Here is a 14085-nt window from a genome sequence, read left to right as displayed (position 1 = left end):
CAGCTCATCCAGGATGGCACATCAATGCGAGCTGTGGCAAAAAGGTTTGTTGTGTCTGTCAGCGTAGTGTCCAGAGCATGGAGGCGCTACCAGGAGACAGGCCAGTACATCAGGAGACGTGGAGGAGGCCGTAGGAGGGCAACAACCCAGCAGCAGGACCGCTACCTCCGCCTTTGTGCAAGGAGGTGCACTGCCAGAGCCCTGCAAAATGACCTCCAGCAGGCCACAAATGTGCATGTGTCAGCATATGGTCTCACAAGGGGTCTGAGGATCTCATCTCGGTACCTAATGGCAGTCAGGCTACCTCTGGCGAGCACATGGAGGGCTGTGCGGCCCCACAAATAAATGCCACCCCACACCATGACTGACCCACCGCCAAACCGGTCATGCTGGAGGATGTTGCAGGCAGCAGAACGTTCTCCACGGCGTCTCCAGACTCTGTCACGTCTGTCACATGTCCTCATGTGCTCAGTGTGAACCTGCTTTCATCTGTGAAGAGCACAGGGCGCCAGTGGCGAATTTGCCAATCTTGGTGTTCTCTGGCAAATGCCAAACGTCCTGCACGGTGTTGGGCTGTAAGCACAACCCCCACCTGTGGACGTCGGGCCCTCATACCACCCTCATGGAGTCTGTTTCTGACCGTTTGAGCAGACACATGCACATTTGTGGCCTGCGGAGGTCATTTTGCAGGGCTCTGGCAGTGCACCTCCTTGCACAAAGGCGGAGGTAGCGGTCCTGCTGCTGGGTTGTTGCCCTCCTACGGCCTCCTCCACGTCTCCTGATGTACTGGCCTGTCTCCTGGTAGCGCCTCCATGCTCTGGACACTACGCTGACAGACACAACAAACCTTTTTGCCACAGCTCGCATTGATGTGCCATCCTGGATGAGCTGCACTACCTGAGCCACTTGTGTGGGTTGTAGACTCCGTCTCATGCTACCACTAGAGTGAAAGCACCGCCAGCATTCAAAAGTGACCAAAACATCAGCCAGGAAGCATATGAACTGAGAAGTGGTGTGTGGTCACCACCTGCAGAACCATTCCTTTTTTGGGGGTGTCTTACTAATTGCCTATAATTTCCACCTTTTGTCTATTCCATTTGCACAACAGCATGTGAAATTTATTGTCAATCAGTGTTGCTTCCTAAGTGAACAGTTTGATTTCACAGAAGTGTGATTGACTTGGAGTTACATTGTGTTGTTTAAGTGTTCCCTTTATTTTTTTGAGCAGTATATATATATATATATATATCTCATACACACACACTTTTGTAATAATGACAATTGCAACAATACTGAATGAACAATGAACACTTTTATTTTTACTTAATATAATACATAAATAAAATCTTTTTAGTCTCAAATAACATGAGAACATATGTTAAAACGAACCACCAGCTTTCATGGGTCTTCAATATTCCCAGTTAAGAAGTTTTGGGTTGTAGTGCAGAAAGCAGAGCTTGTCTGCATGGTCCCCTGTCAGTCTGCTCCTCCGCGAAACACAGACCTTATTTGAAGTAGATCAAGACATTCTCTATGGAAGACATGAACGGTAAAATAACGAAGGAACCCCTTTCAAGTTCAGCCGCAAGTTATTACAGGAATTATAACGCGTCAACTATTTCTTTCTAAACCATATACCTTTGACTAATCCGGAAACTATCACCTCGAAAACAAAACGTTTATTCCGTTCCGTATTTTAGCTAACGCGTGGCATCCACGAGTCTAAATATTCCTGTTACATTGCGCAACCTTCAATGTTATGTCATAATTACGTAAAATTCTGGCAAATTAGTTCGCAAAGAGCCAGGCGGCCCAAACTGTTGCATATACCCTTACTCTGCGTGCAATGAACGCAAGAGAAATGACACAATTTCACCTGGTTAATATTGCCTTCTAACCTGGACTTCTTTTAGCTAAATATGCAGGTTTAAAAATATATACTTGTGTATTGATTTTAAGAAAGGCATTGATGTTTATGGTTAAGTACACATTGGAGCGATGACAGTCATTGATTGATTGTTTTTTATAAGATAAGTTTAATGCTGGCAAGCAATTTACCTTAGCTTAATGCATTCGCGTAACAGGCAGGCTCCTCGTGGAGTGCAATGTAATCAGGTGTTAGAGCATTGGACTAGTTAACTGCAAGGTTGCAAGATTGGATCCCCCGAGCTGACAAGGTTAAAAATCTGTCGTTCTGCCTCGTTCCTAGGCCGTCATTGAAAATAAGAATGTGTTCTTAACTAACTTGCCTACTTAAATAAAGATTAAATAAAGGTGTAAATTTCTTTTTTTTAATAATTGGCAAATCGGCACCCAAAAATACCGATTTCCGATTGTTATGAAAACTTGAAATCGGTCCCGATTTAATCGGTCAACCTCTAATTTCAACCCCAGCAATCAGTTTGAAACTATTTGAAAAATATAAAATGTCTAGAGAAATCAGGTCAATATACTTGCAAGAACTACTTTTTTCCAGGTGTGTGCATGTTTTTGTGTTTAGGTAGGGCAGGGGTGTCAAACTAATTTGCCCCGGGGGCCCGTTTGGTCTTCACCATGGTCTGGACCCCGGTAGGGCCTTGCTGAAAATGTGTTATTTCCTCGCTGTCAAAATGTGCAAATAATGATCCGCTATCCATAATTTCTGGAATTTCGGATGCTCCCTTACTGTCTAGCTTTAGTTTTGATGATTGTTAGCGAGTTGGACACATTGAACATACATTATAATGTCTACACAGTTTCGATTTGGTTTTAGTCATTTGGAAGAAAAAATTATACAAAATATATATAATTTTTTAACTAAGACATCATGGCGGTCCTTATTAAATCATCGTGTGCATGCATAGTCCAAGTCCTGGGTTGTATCCAAATAATCAACTTTCTCCCAAAGTATGGATTTGAAAGGAAATGACTGGTAAATGGAAACTCCCTCTTGGCCTATATCAATACAATGCTTTTAAATGTGTAGGGAGTAGTGAACGAGTGCACACTTCAGGAGGAAGGAGAGATTGAGACGCAACCCTGATTTTGTGTGTGTGGTCTCTCATCAGACACGACAGAATGACGTCCAGGAAGAAAGTGCTCCTGAAAGTCATCATCCTTGGGGATTCTGGGTTAGTCACCGAGTATTTGTGTTCTCTTCCTGTTTGACCAGTGTTTCGTTTTCCACTTTGATAATAGACTGCTGTTTGGGTATTCCAGATTCATTAGAAACTGCAGTCTACTACAGTCTTCCTGTACAGTCAGACTGCTGTTTGGTTGTGCCACACATCTACAGGTAACTGCCAAAATAAAGGAAACACTAGAGTAAGTGAGGGGTACAAAGTATATTGAAAGCAGGTGCTTTCACATAGTGGGGCAAAAAAGTATTTAGTCAGCCACCAATTGTGCAAGTTCTCCCACTTAAAAAGATGAGAGGCCTGTAATTTTCATCATAGGTACACTTCAACTATGACAGACAAAATTAGAAAAAAAATCTAGAAAATCACATTGTAGGATTTTTAATGAATTTATTTGCAAATTATGGTGGAAAATAAGTATTTGGTCACCTACAAACAAGCAAGAATTCTGGCTCTCACAGACCTGTAACTTCTTATTTAAGAGGCTCCTCTGTCCTCCACTTGTTACCTGTATTAATGGCACCTGTTTGAACTTGTTATCAGCATAAAAGACACCTGTCCACAACCTCAAACAGTCACACTCCAAACTCCACTATGGCCAAGACCAAAGAGTTGTCAAAGGACACCAGAAACAAAATTGTAGACCTGCACCAGGCTGGAAAGACTGAATCTGCAATAGGTAAGCAGCTTGGTTTGAAGAAATCAACTGTGGGAGCAATTATTAGGAAATGGAAGACATACAAGACCACTGATAATCTCCCTCGATCTGGGGCTCCACGCAAGATCTCACCCCGTGGGGTCAAAATGATCACAAGAACGGTGAGCAAAAATCCCAGAACCACACGGGGGGACCTTGTGAATGACCTGCAGAGAGCTGGGACCAAAGTAACAAAGCCTACTACACTATGCCACCAGGGACTCAAATCCTGCAGTGCCAGACATGTCCCCCTGCTTAAGCCAGTACATGTCCAGGCCCGTCTGAAGTTTGCTAGAGAGCATTTGGATGATCCAGAAGAAGATTGGGAGAATGTCATATGGTCAGATGAAACCAAAATATAACGTTTTGGTAAAAACTCAACTCGTCGTGTTTGGAGGACAAAGAATGCTGAGTTGCATCCAAAGAACACCATGCCTACTGTGAAGCATGGGGGTGGAAACATCATGCTTTGGGGCTGTTTTTCTGCAAAGGGACCAGGACGACTGATCCGTGTAAAGGAACGAATGAATGGGGCCATGTATCGTGAGATTTTGTGTGAGAACCTCCTTCCATCAGCAAGGGCATTGAAGATGAAACATGGCTGGGTCTTTCAGCATGACAATGATCCCAAACACACCGCCCGGGCAACGAAGGAGTGGCTTCGTAAGAAGCATTTCAAGGTCCTGGAGTGGCCTAGCCAGTCTCCAGATCTCAACCCCATAGAAAATCTTTGGAGGGAGTTTAAAGTCCGTGTTGCCCAGCAACAGCCCCAAAACATCACTGCTCTAGAGGAGATCTGCATGGAGGAATGCGCCAAAATACCAGCAACAGTGTGTGAGAACCTTGTGAAGACTTACAGAAAATGTTTGACCTCTGTCATTGCCAACAAAGGGTATATAACAAAGTATTGAGAAACTTATGTTATTGACCAAATATTTATTTTCCACCATAATTTGCAAATAAATTCATTAAAAATCCTACAATGTGATTTTCTGGATTTTTTTTCTTCTCATTTTGTCTGTCATAGTTGAAGTGTACCTATGATGAAAATTACAGGCCTCATCTTTTTAAGTGGGAGAACTTGCACAATTGGTGGCTGACTAAATACTTTTTTTGCCCCACTGTAGGTGTGGTTCCTGAGTTAATTAAGCAATTAAAACATCCCGTCATGCTTACAGTCATGTATACAAATGCCCAGTTGCCCATTATTTTGGCTACCATGGCTAGAATTAGGGAGCTCAGTGACTTTGAAAGAGGGGTCTCAAAGGAGCATAGATCTCAACCCAATTGAACACTTATGGGACATTCTGGAGCGGCACCTGAGACCTCATTTTCCACCACCATCAACAAAACACAAAGCTATGGAATTTATTGTGGAAGAATGGTGTCGCATCCCTCCAATTGAGTTCCAGACACTTGTAGAATATATGCCAAGGCACTTTGAAGCTGTTCTGGCGGCTCGTGGTGGCCTACCGTCCTATTAAGACCCTTTATGTTGGTGTTTCCTTTATTTTGGCAGTTACCTGTATGTCTCTATTTGATTTATGACTGTACTTTTTATTTCACTTTCCCTCCCCTCTCACACTGTGTAATCTAATGCTGCTGTATTCTCATTGTGTCACTGCATGCTCAACACTGCAGAGGAGAGCTAGAGAGTGTGAGTGTCCACAGTATTGCATCAGAGCACCTCTAATGGGGTTTTAATAGTGTCTGATCTCTCTCTGCTCCTCATTGAGTTTGTCTCATGAGCCATTGGCCATGGTTCCTCTTTCACCGTTAAGACTGAATGGATAGTTGGAATAATGCAGCCATGTCAAATAGATTAATAATTATCTTTAACACCTTTCTTTCCCCTGCTTGTTGTCCACCTCTCTTTCTCTCCCTTCATATCGTTCCTTCTCAGAGTTGGGAAGACCTCCCTGATGAACCAGTATGTGAATAGGAAGTTCAGTAACCAGTACAAAGCCACAATAGGAGCTGACTTCCTGACCAAGGAGGTGATGGTGGATGATCGACTCGTCACAATGCAGGTACAGAAACGTGGCTACAGCACCACCATCACAGCCACAATATCCAATAATAAAGATGGCACGGATAGACATGGCCGCTTGTTTCAGACTCCTAAGCAACTTTGCAGTATTAAATTTTTTATAATGTTCTTTTTCACGTTATTAGCCCAAAACGTTCTTTGCATTATTACATACAGCCGTAAATAACTTTTTGATATCAGAGAGGCGGTAACTCACCCGCATTTCGACTTTCCTGAATTGGATCCTTTGTTCGTACCATCCAAGGCATTTTAACTTATCCCAGAGGCAGCTCCAAGACGCCGCCGGCGCAGAAGAGGTATTCGGAGTGGACTTTTAGTCCGACTCAGGAGGTGTGCACACCATCCACCGCTTCCGAGTATATTAGTCACGAATGTTCAGTCCGTGGAGAAAATAAAGGATCTACTTCCAGAGAGACATCAGGAACTGTAACATACTCTGTTTCACAGAATCATGGCTCTCTCTGGATATACTGTCCCCGTTCATACAGCCAGCTGGGTTTTCAATACATCATGCAGATAGGAATATAGTACTCCAAGAACAAGAAAGGCGAAGGTGTATGTTTCATGATTAACTACTCATGGTGTGATTGTGGTAACATACAGGAACTTAAGTTATTTTGTTCACCCGACCTGGAATACGTCACAATCAAATGCCGACCGCATTACCTCCATACAGAATTTTCTTCGGTTATCGTCACAGCCGTGTGTATATCTTCAAGTCGATACCACGACAGCTCTCAAGGAACTACACTGGACCTTGTGTAAACTGCATATCCTGAAGCCGCATTTATTAAAGCTGGGGACTTTAGTAAAGCAAATCTGAGGAAAACGCTACCGAAGTTATATCAACATCGCCTGCAGTACTCGCGCTTCAAACTCTTACCCATTGTTACTCTCCCTTCCGGGATGGCTACAAGGTTCTCCTCCGCCCTCCCTTGGAAAATCAGAGCACGACTCCATTTTGCTCCTCCATTCCTATAGGCAGAAACTCAAACAGGAAGTACCCATGCTAAGGTCTATTCAACGCTGGTTTGACCAATCGGAATCCATGCCTCAAGACTGTTTTGATCACGTGGACTGGGATATGTTACAGGTTGCCTCTGAAAATAACATTGATGTATACACTGATAGTGACTGAGTTCATCAGGAAATGTATAGGGGATGTTCCCATTGTGACGATTAAAACCTATCCAAACCAAAAACCGTGGATAAATAGCAGCATTCGTGATAACTGAAAGTGCGAACCACCACATTTAACTACGGCAAGGTGACTGGGAATTTGACCAAATACTAACAGTAAAGTCATGCCCGCCGTAAGGCAAACAGGCAAAACGTCAATACAGAAAAAGTGGATTCCCAATTCAACAGCTCAGACACAAGACGTATGTGACAGACCCAAGATAATCACAGATTATGAAGGGGAAAACCAGCCACTTCGCAGACACCGACGTAATTCTCCCGGACAAGCTAGCCTTCGCCAGCTCTGCATACAATGCAACAATAGATCCACAGATGATGCCAGATGAGGACAAGAGGAATACATACAGTTGAAGTCAGAAGTTTACATACACCATAGCCAAATACATTTAAACTCAGTTTTTCACAATTCCTGACATTTAATCCTAGTAAAAAGTCCTAGTAAAAATTCCTTGTCTTAGGCCAGTTAGGATCAACACTTTATTTTAAGAATGTGAAATGTCAGAATAATAGTAGAGAGAATGATTTATTTCAGCTTTTATTTCTTTCGTCACATTCCCAGTGGGTCAGAAGTTTACATACACTCAATTAGTATTTGGTAGCATTGCCTTTAAATTGTTTAACTTGGGTCAAATGTTTTGGGTAGCCTTCCCACATTAAATTGGGTGAATTTTGGCCCATTCCTCCTGACAGAGCTGGTGTAACTGAATCAGGTTTGTAGGCCCCCTTGCTCGCACACACTTTCTCAGTTCTACCCACAAATGTTCTATAGGAATGAGGTCAGGGCTTTGTGATGGCCACTCCAATACCTTAATTTTGTTGTCCTTAAGCCATTTTGCCACAACTTTGGAAGTATGCTTGGGGTCATTGTCCATTTGAAGACCCATTTGCGACCAAGCTTTAACTTCCTGACTGACGTCTTGAGATGTTGCTTCAATATATCCACATTTTCTTTCCTCATGATGCCATCTATTTTGTGAAGTGCACCAGTCCCTCCTGCAGCAAAGCATCCCCACAACATGATGCTGCCACCCTCGTGCTTCACGGTTGGGATGGTGTTCTTCGGCTTGCAAGCTTCCCCCTTTTTCCCTCCAAACATAACGATGGTCATTATGGCCAAATAGTTATATTTTTGTTTCATCAAACCAGAGGACATTTCTCCAAAAAGTACGACCTTTGTCTCCATGTGCAGTTGCAAACCGTAGTCTGACTTTTTTATGGTGGTTTTGGAGCAGTGGCTTCTTCCTTGCTGAGCGGCCTTTCAGGTTATGTCGATATAGAACTAATTTTACTGTGGATATAGATGCTTTTGTACCCGTTTCCTCCAGCACCTTCACAAGGTCCTTTGCTGTTGTTCTGAGATTGATTTGCACTTTTCGCACCAAAGTACGTTCATCTCTAGGAGACAACGCGTCTCCTTCCTGAGCGGTATGACGGTTGCGTGGTCCCATGGTGTTTATACTTGCATACTATTGCTTGTACAGATGAACGTGGTACCTTCAGGCCTTTGGAAATTGCTCCCAAGGATGAACCAGACTTGTGGAGGTCTACCATTTTTCTTTCTGAGGTCTTGGCTGATTTCTTTTGATTTTCCCATGATGTCAAGCAAAGAGGCAGTGAGTTTGAAGGTAGGCCTTGAAATACATTCACAGGTACACCTCCAATTGACTCAAATGATGCCAATTAGCCTATCAGAAGCTTCTAAAGCCATGACATAATTTTGGGGAATTTTCCAAGCCCTTTAACTTCTCTGGGATATGTGGGACGCTAATGTCCCACTTGGCCAAAAGCCAGTAAAAATGCAGAGCGCCAAATTCAAATAAATTACTATAAAAATCAAACTTTCCTTAAATCACACATGAAAGATACCAAATTATAGCTACACTTGTTGTGAATCCAGCCAACATGTCAGAATTCAAATAGGCTTTTTGGCGACAGCAAACGGTTATATTATGAGGATAGCAACAGAGTAAACAGAGCGAGAAGCATATTTCAACCCTGCAGGCGCGACACAAAACGCAGAAATAAAAATATAATTCATGCCTTACCTTTGACGAGCTTCTGTTGTTGGGACTCCAATATGTCCCATAAACATCACAAATGGTCCTTTTGTTTGATTAATTCCGTCTATATATATCCAAAATGTCCATTTTATTTGGCGTGTTTGATCCAGAAAAACACCGGTTCCAACTTGTGCAACGTTACTACAAAATGTCTCAAGTTACCTGTAAACTTTGCCAAAACATTTCAAAGTACTTTTGTAATACAACTTTAGGTATTTTTTTACGTAAATAATCGATAAAATTGAAGACTGGATGATCTGTGCTCAATACAGGATTAAAACAAACTGTAGCTAGCTTTCTGGTCACGCGCCTCTAACAAACAGTACACTTTAAGTGACCCTCGTTCTGGATGGCCGTACTTCTTCATTACACAAAGGAAAAAACCTCAACCAATTTCTAAAGACTGTTGACATCCAGTGGAAGCGGTAGGAACTGCAAGAAGGTCAATTAGAAATCTTTATTCCCAATGAAAATTCATTGGAAAGAGTGACCTAAAAAAAAAAAAAAAAAATCTGAATGGTTTGTCCTCGGGGTTTTTCCTGCTAAATAAGTTCTGTTATACTCACAGACATGATTCAAACAGTTTTAGAAACTTCAGAGTGTTCTGTCCAAATCTACTAATAATATGCATATATTCTGGGGATGAGTAGCTGGCAGTTGAATTTGGGTATGCTTTTCATCCAAACGTGAAAATGCTGCCCCCTATCCTAGAGAAGTTAAAGGCACAGTCAACTTAGTGTATGTTAACTTCTGACCCACTGGAATTGTGATACAGGGAATTATAAGTGAAATAATCTGTCTGTAAACAATTGTTGGAAAAATGACTTGTCATGCACAAAGATGTCCTAACCGACTTGCCAAAACTATATTTTGTAAACAAGAAATTTGTGGAGTGGTTGAAAAACGAGTTTTAATGACTCCAACCTAAGTGTATGTAAACTTCTGACTTCAACTGTAATTAAATTGGGGTTTCCTCTTAATTTTCTTAGACAGTTAGGCTAAGGCAAGGGCTGTTTCCTCTTCTATGCTGCTGCTGCCTCCTCTGCATTGTTCTCAATCCCAAAATGCTGTAACTTTGCAATTATGCACGTATGGGGAAATGCGGAAATGCGCCAATTCTATGGCATACTGAAGATTATTTTTCAGAACCGCGGACAGCGACCATATCCAACGCGGGAGAAAGTGCATTTGTTCTAAATAATATTCCATTTACTAGTGTTGCACCATTATTTTTTCATAATACAACCATATACAATTTCAGTATCACATGGAGTGATGGACTATGCCATCCCTGTGGTCTCTGCAATGGATTAGTCCACTGAGACAGGTGTGAATCAGACAGGTGTCTTGTGCACCATTAGAAAAATTCTAAATTGTTAAAGAAATGTTGGTCAACCAGCAGCCTATTGACCAAACAATCAACCAGTCGACTAAATGAGGTCAGCCCTAATAAACAGTATATGGAGCACTTTCTTAAATTTTTTATATATACCCTTTATTTTGACAGGGAGTAATGTTGAGGCCAAGGTCACTTTTTAAAAATGAGCCCTGTAATCAGAAAGATACACACCATTTTCAGGCTGAGAAGTGGCTTTGTAGACTGGGGAAGTGATTATGATGTGGCTACATCAGTAGTGCCAAACAGGTACACCTGTTTTGTCTGATTTACATACATTTACATTTTAGTCATTTAGCAGATGTTCTTATCCAGAGTGACTTACAGGGTTAAGTGCCTTGCTCAATTGCACGTTGACATATTTTTCACCTAGTTAGCTCGGGGATTTGAACCAGCAACCTTTCGGTTACTGGCCCAACACTCTTAACCTTTAGGCTACATACTAAGGAAATGCAAACAACTTGTCATATCAATGGGTGATTTGATCAACAGTTAATTATGAAGTACGCTTTTGGTAACACTGATGCAAACTTCAAGTGGCAACCAAACAAGTCTGATTACATGACAATGTGATTAGTTTAAGATCTTAGTTCAGAAGAAAACATGTTTCCCAGCAATAGTTAACACTCTTTCCTTCTGTCACGGTTTCCCTCCCTCCTTTCTTCCCTCCATCGCTCCCTCCACATGGTCAGATCTGGGACACGGCAGGGCAGGAGAGGTTCCAGTCTCTGGGTGTGGCGTTCTACCGCGGTGCAGACTGCTGTGTGCTGGTGTTTGATGTGACTGCTCCTAACACCTTCAAGACTCTAGACAGCTGGAGGGACGAGTTCCTCATCCAGGCCAGTCCCAGAGACCCCGAGAACTTCCCCTTTGTGGTGCTAGGCAACAAGATCGACCTGGAGAACAGACAGGTGGGTGACGGATGACTATAGGCGTTACCACATCTAATGTTACCACCTCTAGTACTACAGTCATTGGCCCTAATGCTTATCTCTCAAATGTTGTGCACAAATTTGTTTACATCCCTGTTAGTTAACATTTCTCCTTTGCCAAGATAATCCGTCCACCTGACAGGTGTGGCATATTTGAACATGTTGGCTCTAACTGGTGAATTTCAAATGGCTATATAAAGAAAGGGTTTGTGTTTTTATTGTTGTTTTTATATATTTCCAGCTTGGTATGTAAATGTTGTTGAATGATGACCACAAAGCAACCAGAATCAGACATCAATTTGTTCAAAGCAACATTTTGAAAATGTGTTTTCTTTGATGTGATATGTATGCATAAAAAATTTAATTGAAGCAATCGATAACATACTGCAAACTTGTTTTGCCTTCAGCCCTGTTTTGTGCTTGAATGCCATTACACAAAATGATTTGCATGAGAGTACTCAGACATGTTTCCTCCAGAGGAGTTTCCATACAAATGATTCAAAGTTTCTCAGTCGCAGGGTATGATCTAATGTGTGTTTTTCACCAATATTGTGGTCTCCTCATAGATCTCATCTGATTTTTGTGAATGTCTTTCCCTCCACACCCAGGTGACGACCAAGCGAGCTCAGGCATGGTGTCAGAGTAAGGACAACATCCCCTACTTTGAGACCAGTGCTAAGGAGGCCATCAACGTAGAGCAGGCCTTCCAGACCATCGCACGCAATGCCCTGAAACAGGTGGGTGGGGCCAGGATCATAATGGCAGCTCACAGGAGGGAATTAGGGGTTTTGGTGAATGAAGGACATTTTATTTTTGTGTCAAATCGCCAGTTGGCAACCCATTCCTTATGGGATGAATTGACACATAGATAAACATTACAATAATTCACTGTGATAATTCAGTGCACATCGCATAAAGAGTAAAACAATAAATATCAACACATAAGTTAAATAAGGTTATCCAAACAATAATTATGTCCCTAGAGCAGCAAAAATATATAGACAGATACAGAAAAATGAAACAGAAGGCATTTGAACCCAGTCTGGCACAAAGAGAAGATTGAAGTGGGAGACAGGCCTTTGTTTTGTTGACTGTTCTTTCAGAGGACTACTTAAGTAGAAGAGTAAAACTTAGATCCCAGTTTCTCCATCTTCTCATTGTTTTTCCCTCTTATTTTTATCAGGAGACAGAGGTGGAGCTGTATAATGAATTCCCGGAACCCATCAAGCTGGACAGGAATGACCGAGCAAAGCCTTCAGCAGAGGCCTGCAGCTGCTGAGGCGCAACATGGACTATCTTCTGTCTGACCTTCAGGAACAACCCCCTTCTCTTTTTCCTCAAGGAAAGGACTGCCCCTCTGGTTTCTGCATGCACCCATGTCACATTCCCCTCCCAACAGAATCCCAACGAGTTTCCAGTTATTTACATGTACTGCACATGATGGGTGTATACATACACCTCTAACACACATTCATTCACTCCCACACATACACATCTTGATGAATCCAATGCCGTTAGAGAAGAATTGGTACACCCCTGTAGACTGCACTATTCCTGCCCGTTCCTGAACCCATATCATGAGTGAACCCACAGCCTGGCCCACCCTGTCTGACTGTGTCCCCTCTCCGTCTCTCACATTGGGGGGTCCAGATGGAGCCATGTCCTAGGAGTGCAGTGGAGAACTCTAAAGTGATGGCTGAAGCTTCTTGACATGATGATGATGATATCTTTCTCATTGTCCTGAAACATTTAATCCTCTGTATTTTCTGTTCTTCATAATTGTTTTGTTTTGACTTGAAGTTCTATATTGCCTACCTTACTGTTGACAAATAATTAGCTGTACTATAATTTTTTGTACGTATTGGCTGTCGATGTTAAGTCTTAAGCCAATCGGAAGCTTATACTTGTTTTTGCACTGTTGTTTTACTGATTTGTTGTTATAAACTCTTATTTGGGCTTGACTGACAACAAGCCATTAACAACAACACTGCTCCCACCATCCTTCTCTACTACCCCCAGGAAGCCTGTTGATGCTATAAAAAAAATGCGCAAGTGGCTGACAATGCCCTTTGTTGGGAGTGCGCATTGGTTGGTTTAGTAGCTTATGTTGCAGGGGAAATATTCATAAGTAGGCGATGACAAGAGAAAAGCTGACGACACAAACACAATGAAAGACATGGAGAAAGTTCTTGCTAAGATATTAATACTCCTAGAACTACTACTATGTTCTATATGTCCTTTCCTTTGTCAGCCAATGTGTTTCAACACTAGAATTACAGCTCTTTACATCTGTCCACTGTTATGCCTGTATTGTCTCTACTGTATCTTCCTCTCTGCTGATAGCTCAGGTTGGCAAGAGTTTGTTAATAAGTGCTTAATATTACTTTTTAACAGATTGTGTACTACTATTGAGTGTGGATATAACAGGAACAGTGGGGAAAAGATGAGAGATTAAACAATTGGATGTTATTTCTATCAATCACAAAGAAACAGTCCAAGGATTTTCCCTGGTATTACTCCTCTTCTTAACAAAATAATCAGTGCTAAGCCAATTCAGTTGTTGAGTATTGGGATTTCAAAAGTAATGATAATAAAAAGTTATTCAATATAAAAAAAATGGATTGTTTTACTGCC

The 14085-nt window shown here is 41.9% G+C and overlaps 1 protein-coding gene across 1 annotated transcript in view; it reads left to right on the top strand.

The window, feature by feature from the left end:
• Nucleotides 1–14085, top strand: part of LOC129815493 (ras-related protein rab7-like) — a 22728-nt gene extending 8643 nt beyond the window's left edge. The window contains exons 2-6 of the mRNA XM_055869373.1: nucleotides 3048–3110; nucleotides 5717–5843; nucleotides 11212–11430; nucleotides 12060–12188; nucleotides 12635–14085. Coding sequence (XP_055725348.1) covers nucleotides 3058–3110; nucleotides 5717–5843; nucleotides 11212–11430; nucleotides 12060–12188; nucleotides 12635–12730 — 624 coding nt within the window. The 5' untranslated portion in view covers nucleotides 3048–3057 and the 3' untranslated portion in view covers nucleotides 12731–14085. The remainder of the gene's footprint in view (nucleotides 1–3047; nucleotides 3111–5716; nucleotides 5844–11211; nucleotides 11431–12059; nucleotides 12189–12634) is intronic.

Source organism: Salvelinus fontinalis, chromosome 18 (genome assembly GCF_029448725.1).
Source record: "Salvelinus fontinalis isolate EN_2023a chromosome 18, ASM2944872v1, whole genome shotgun sequence".
NCBI lineage: Eukaryota > Metazoa > Chordata > Actinopteri > Salmoniformes > Salmonidae > Salvelinus > Salvelinus fontinalis.
The sequence above is the reverse complement of the archived record's forward strand: the minus strand, read 5'-3'. Positions and strand labels throughout refer to the sequence as shown.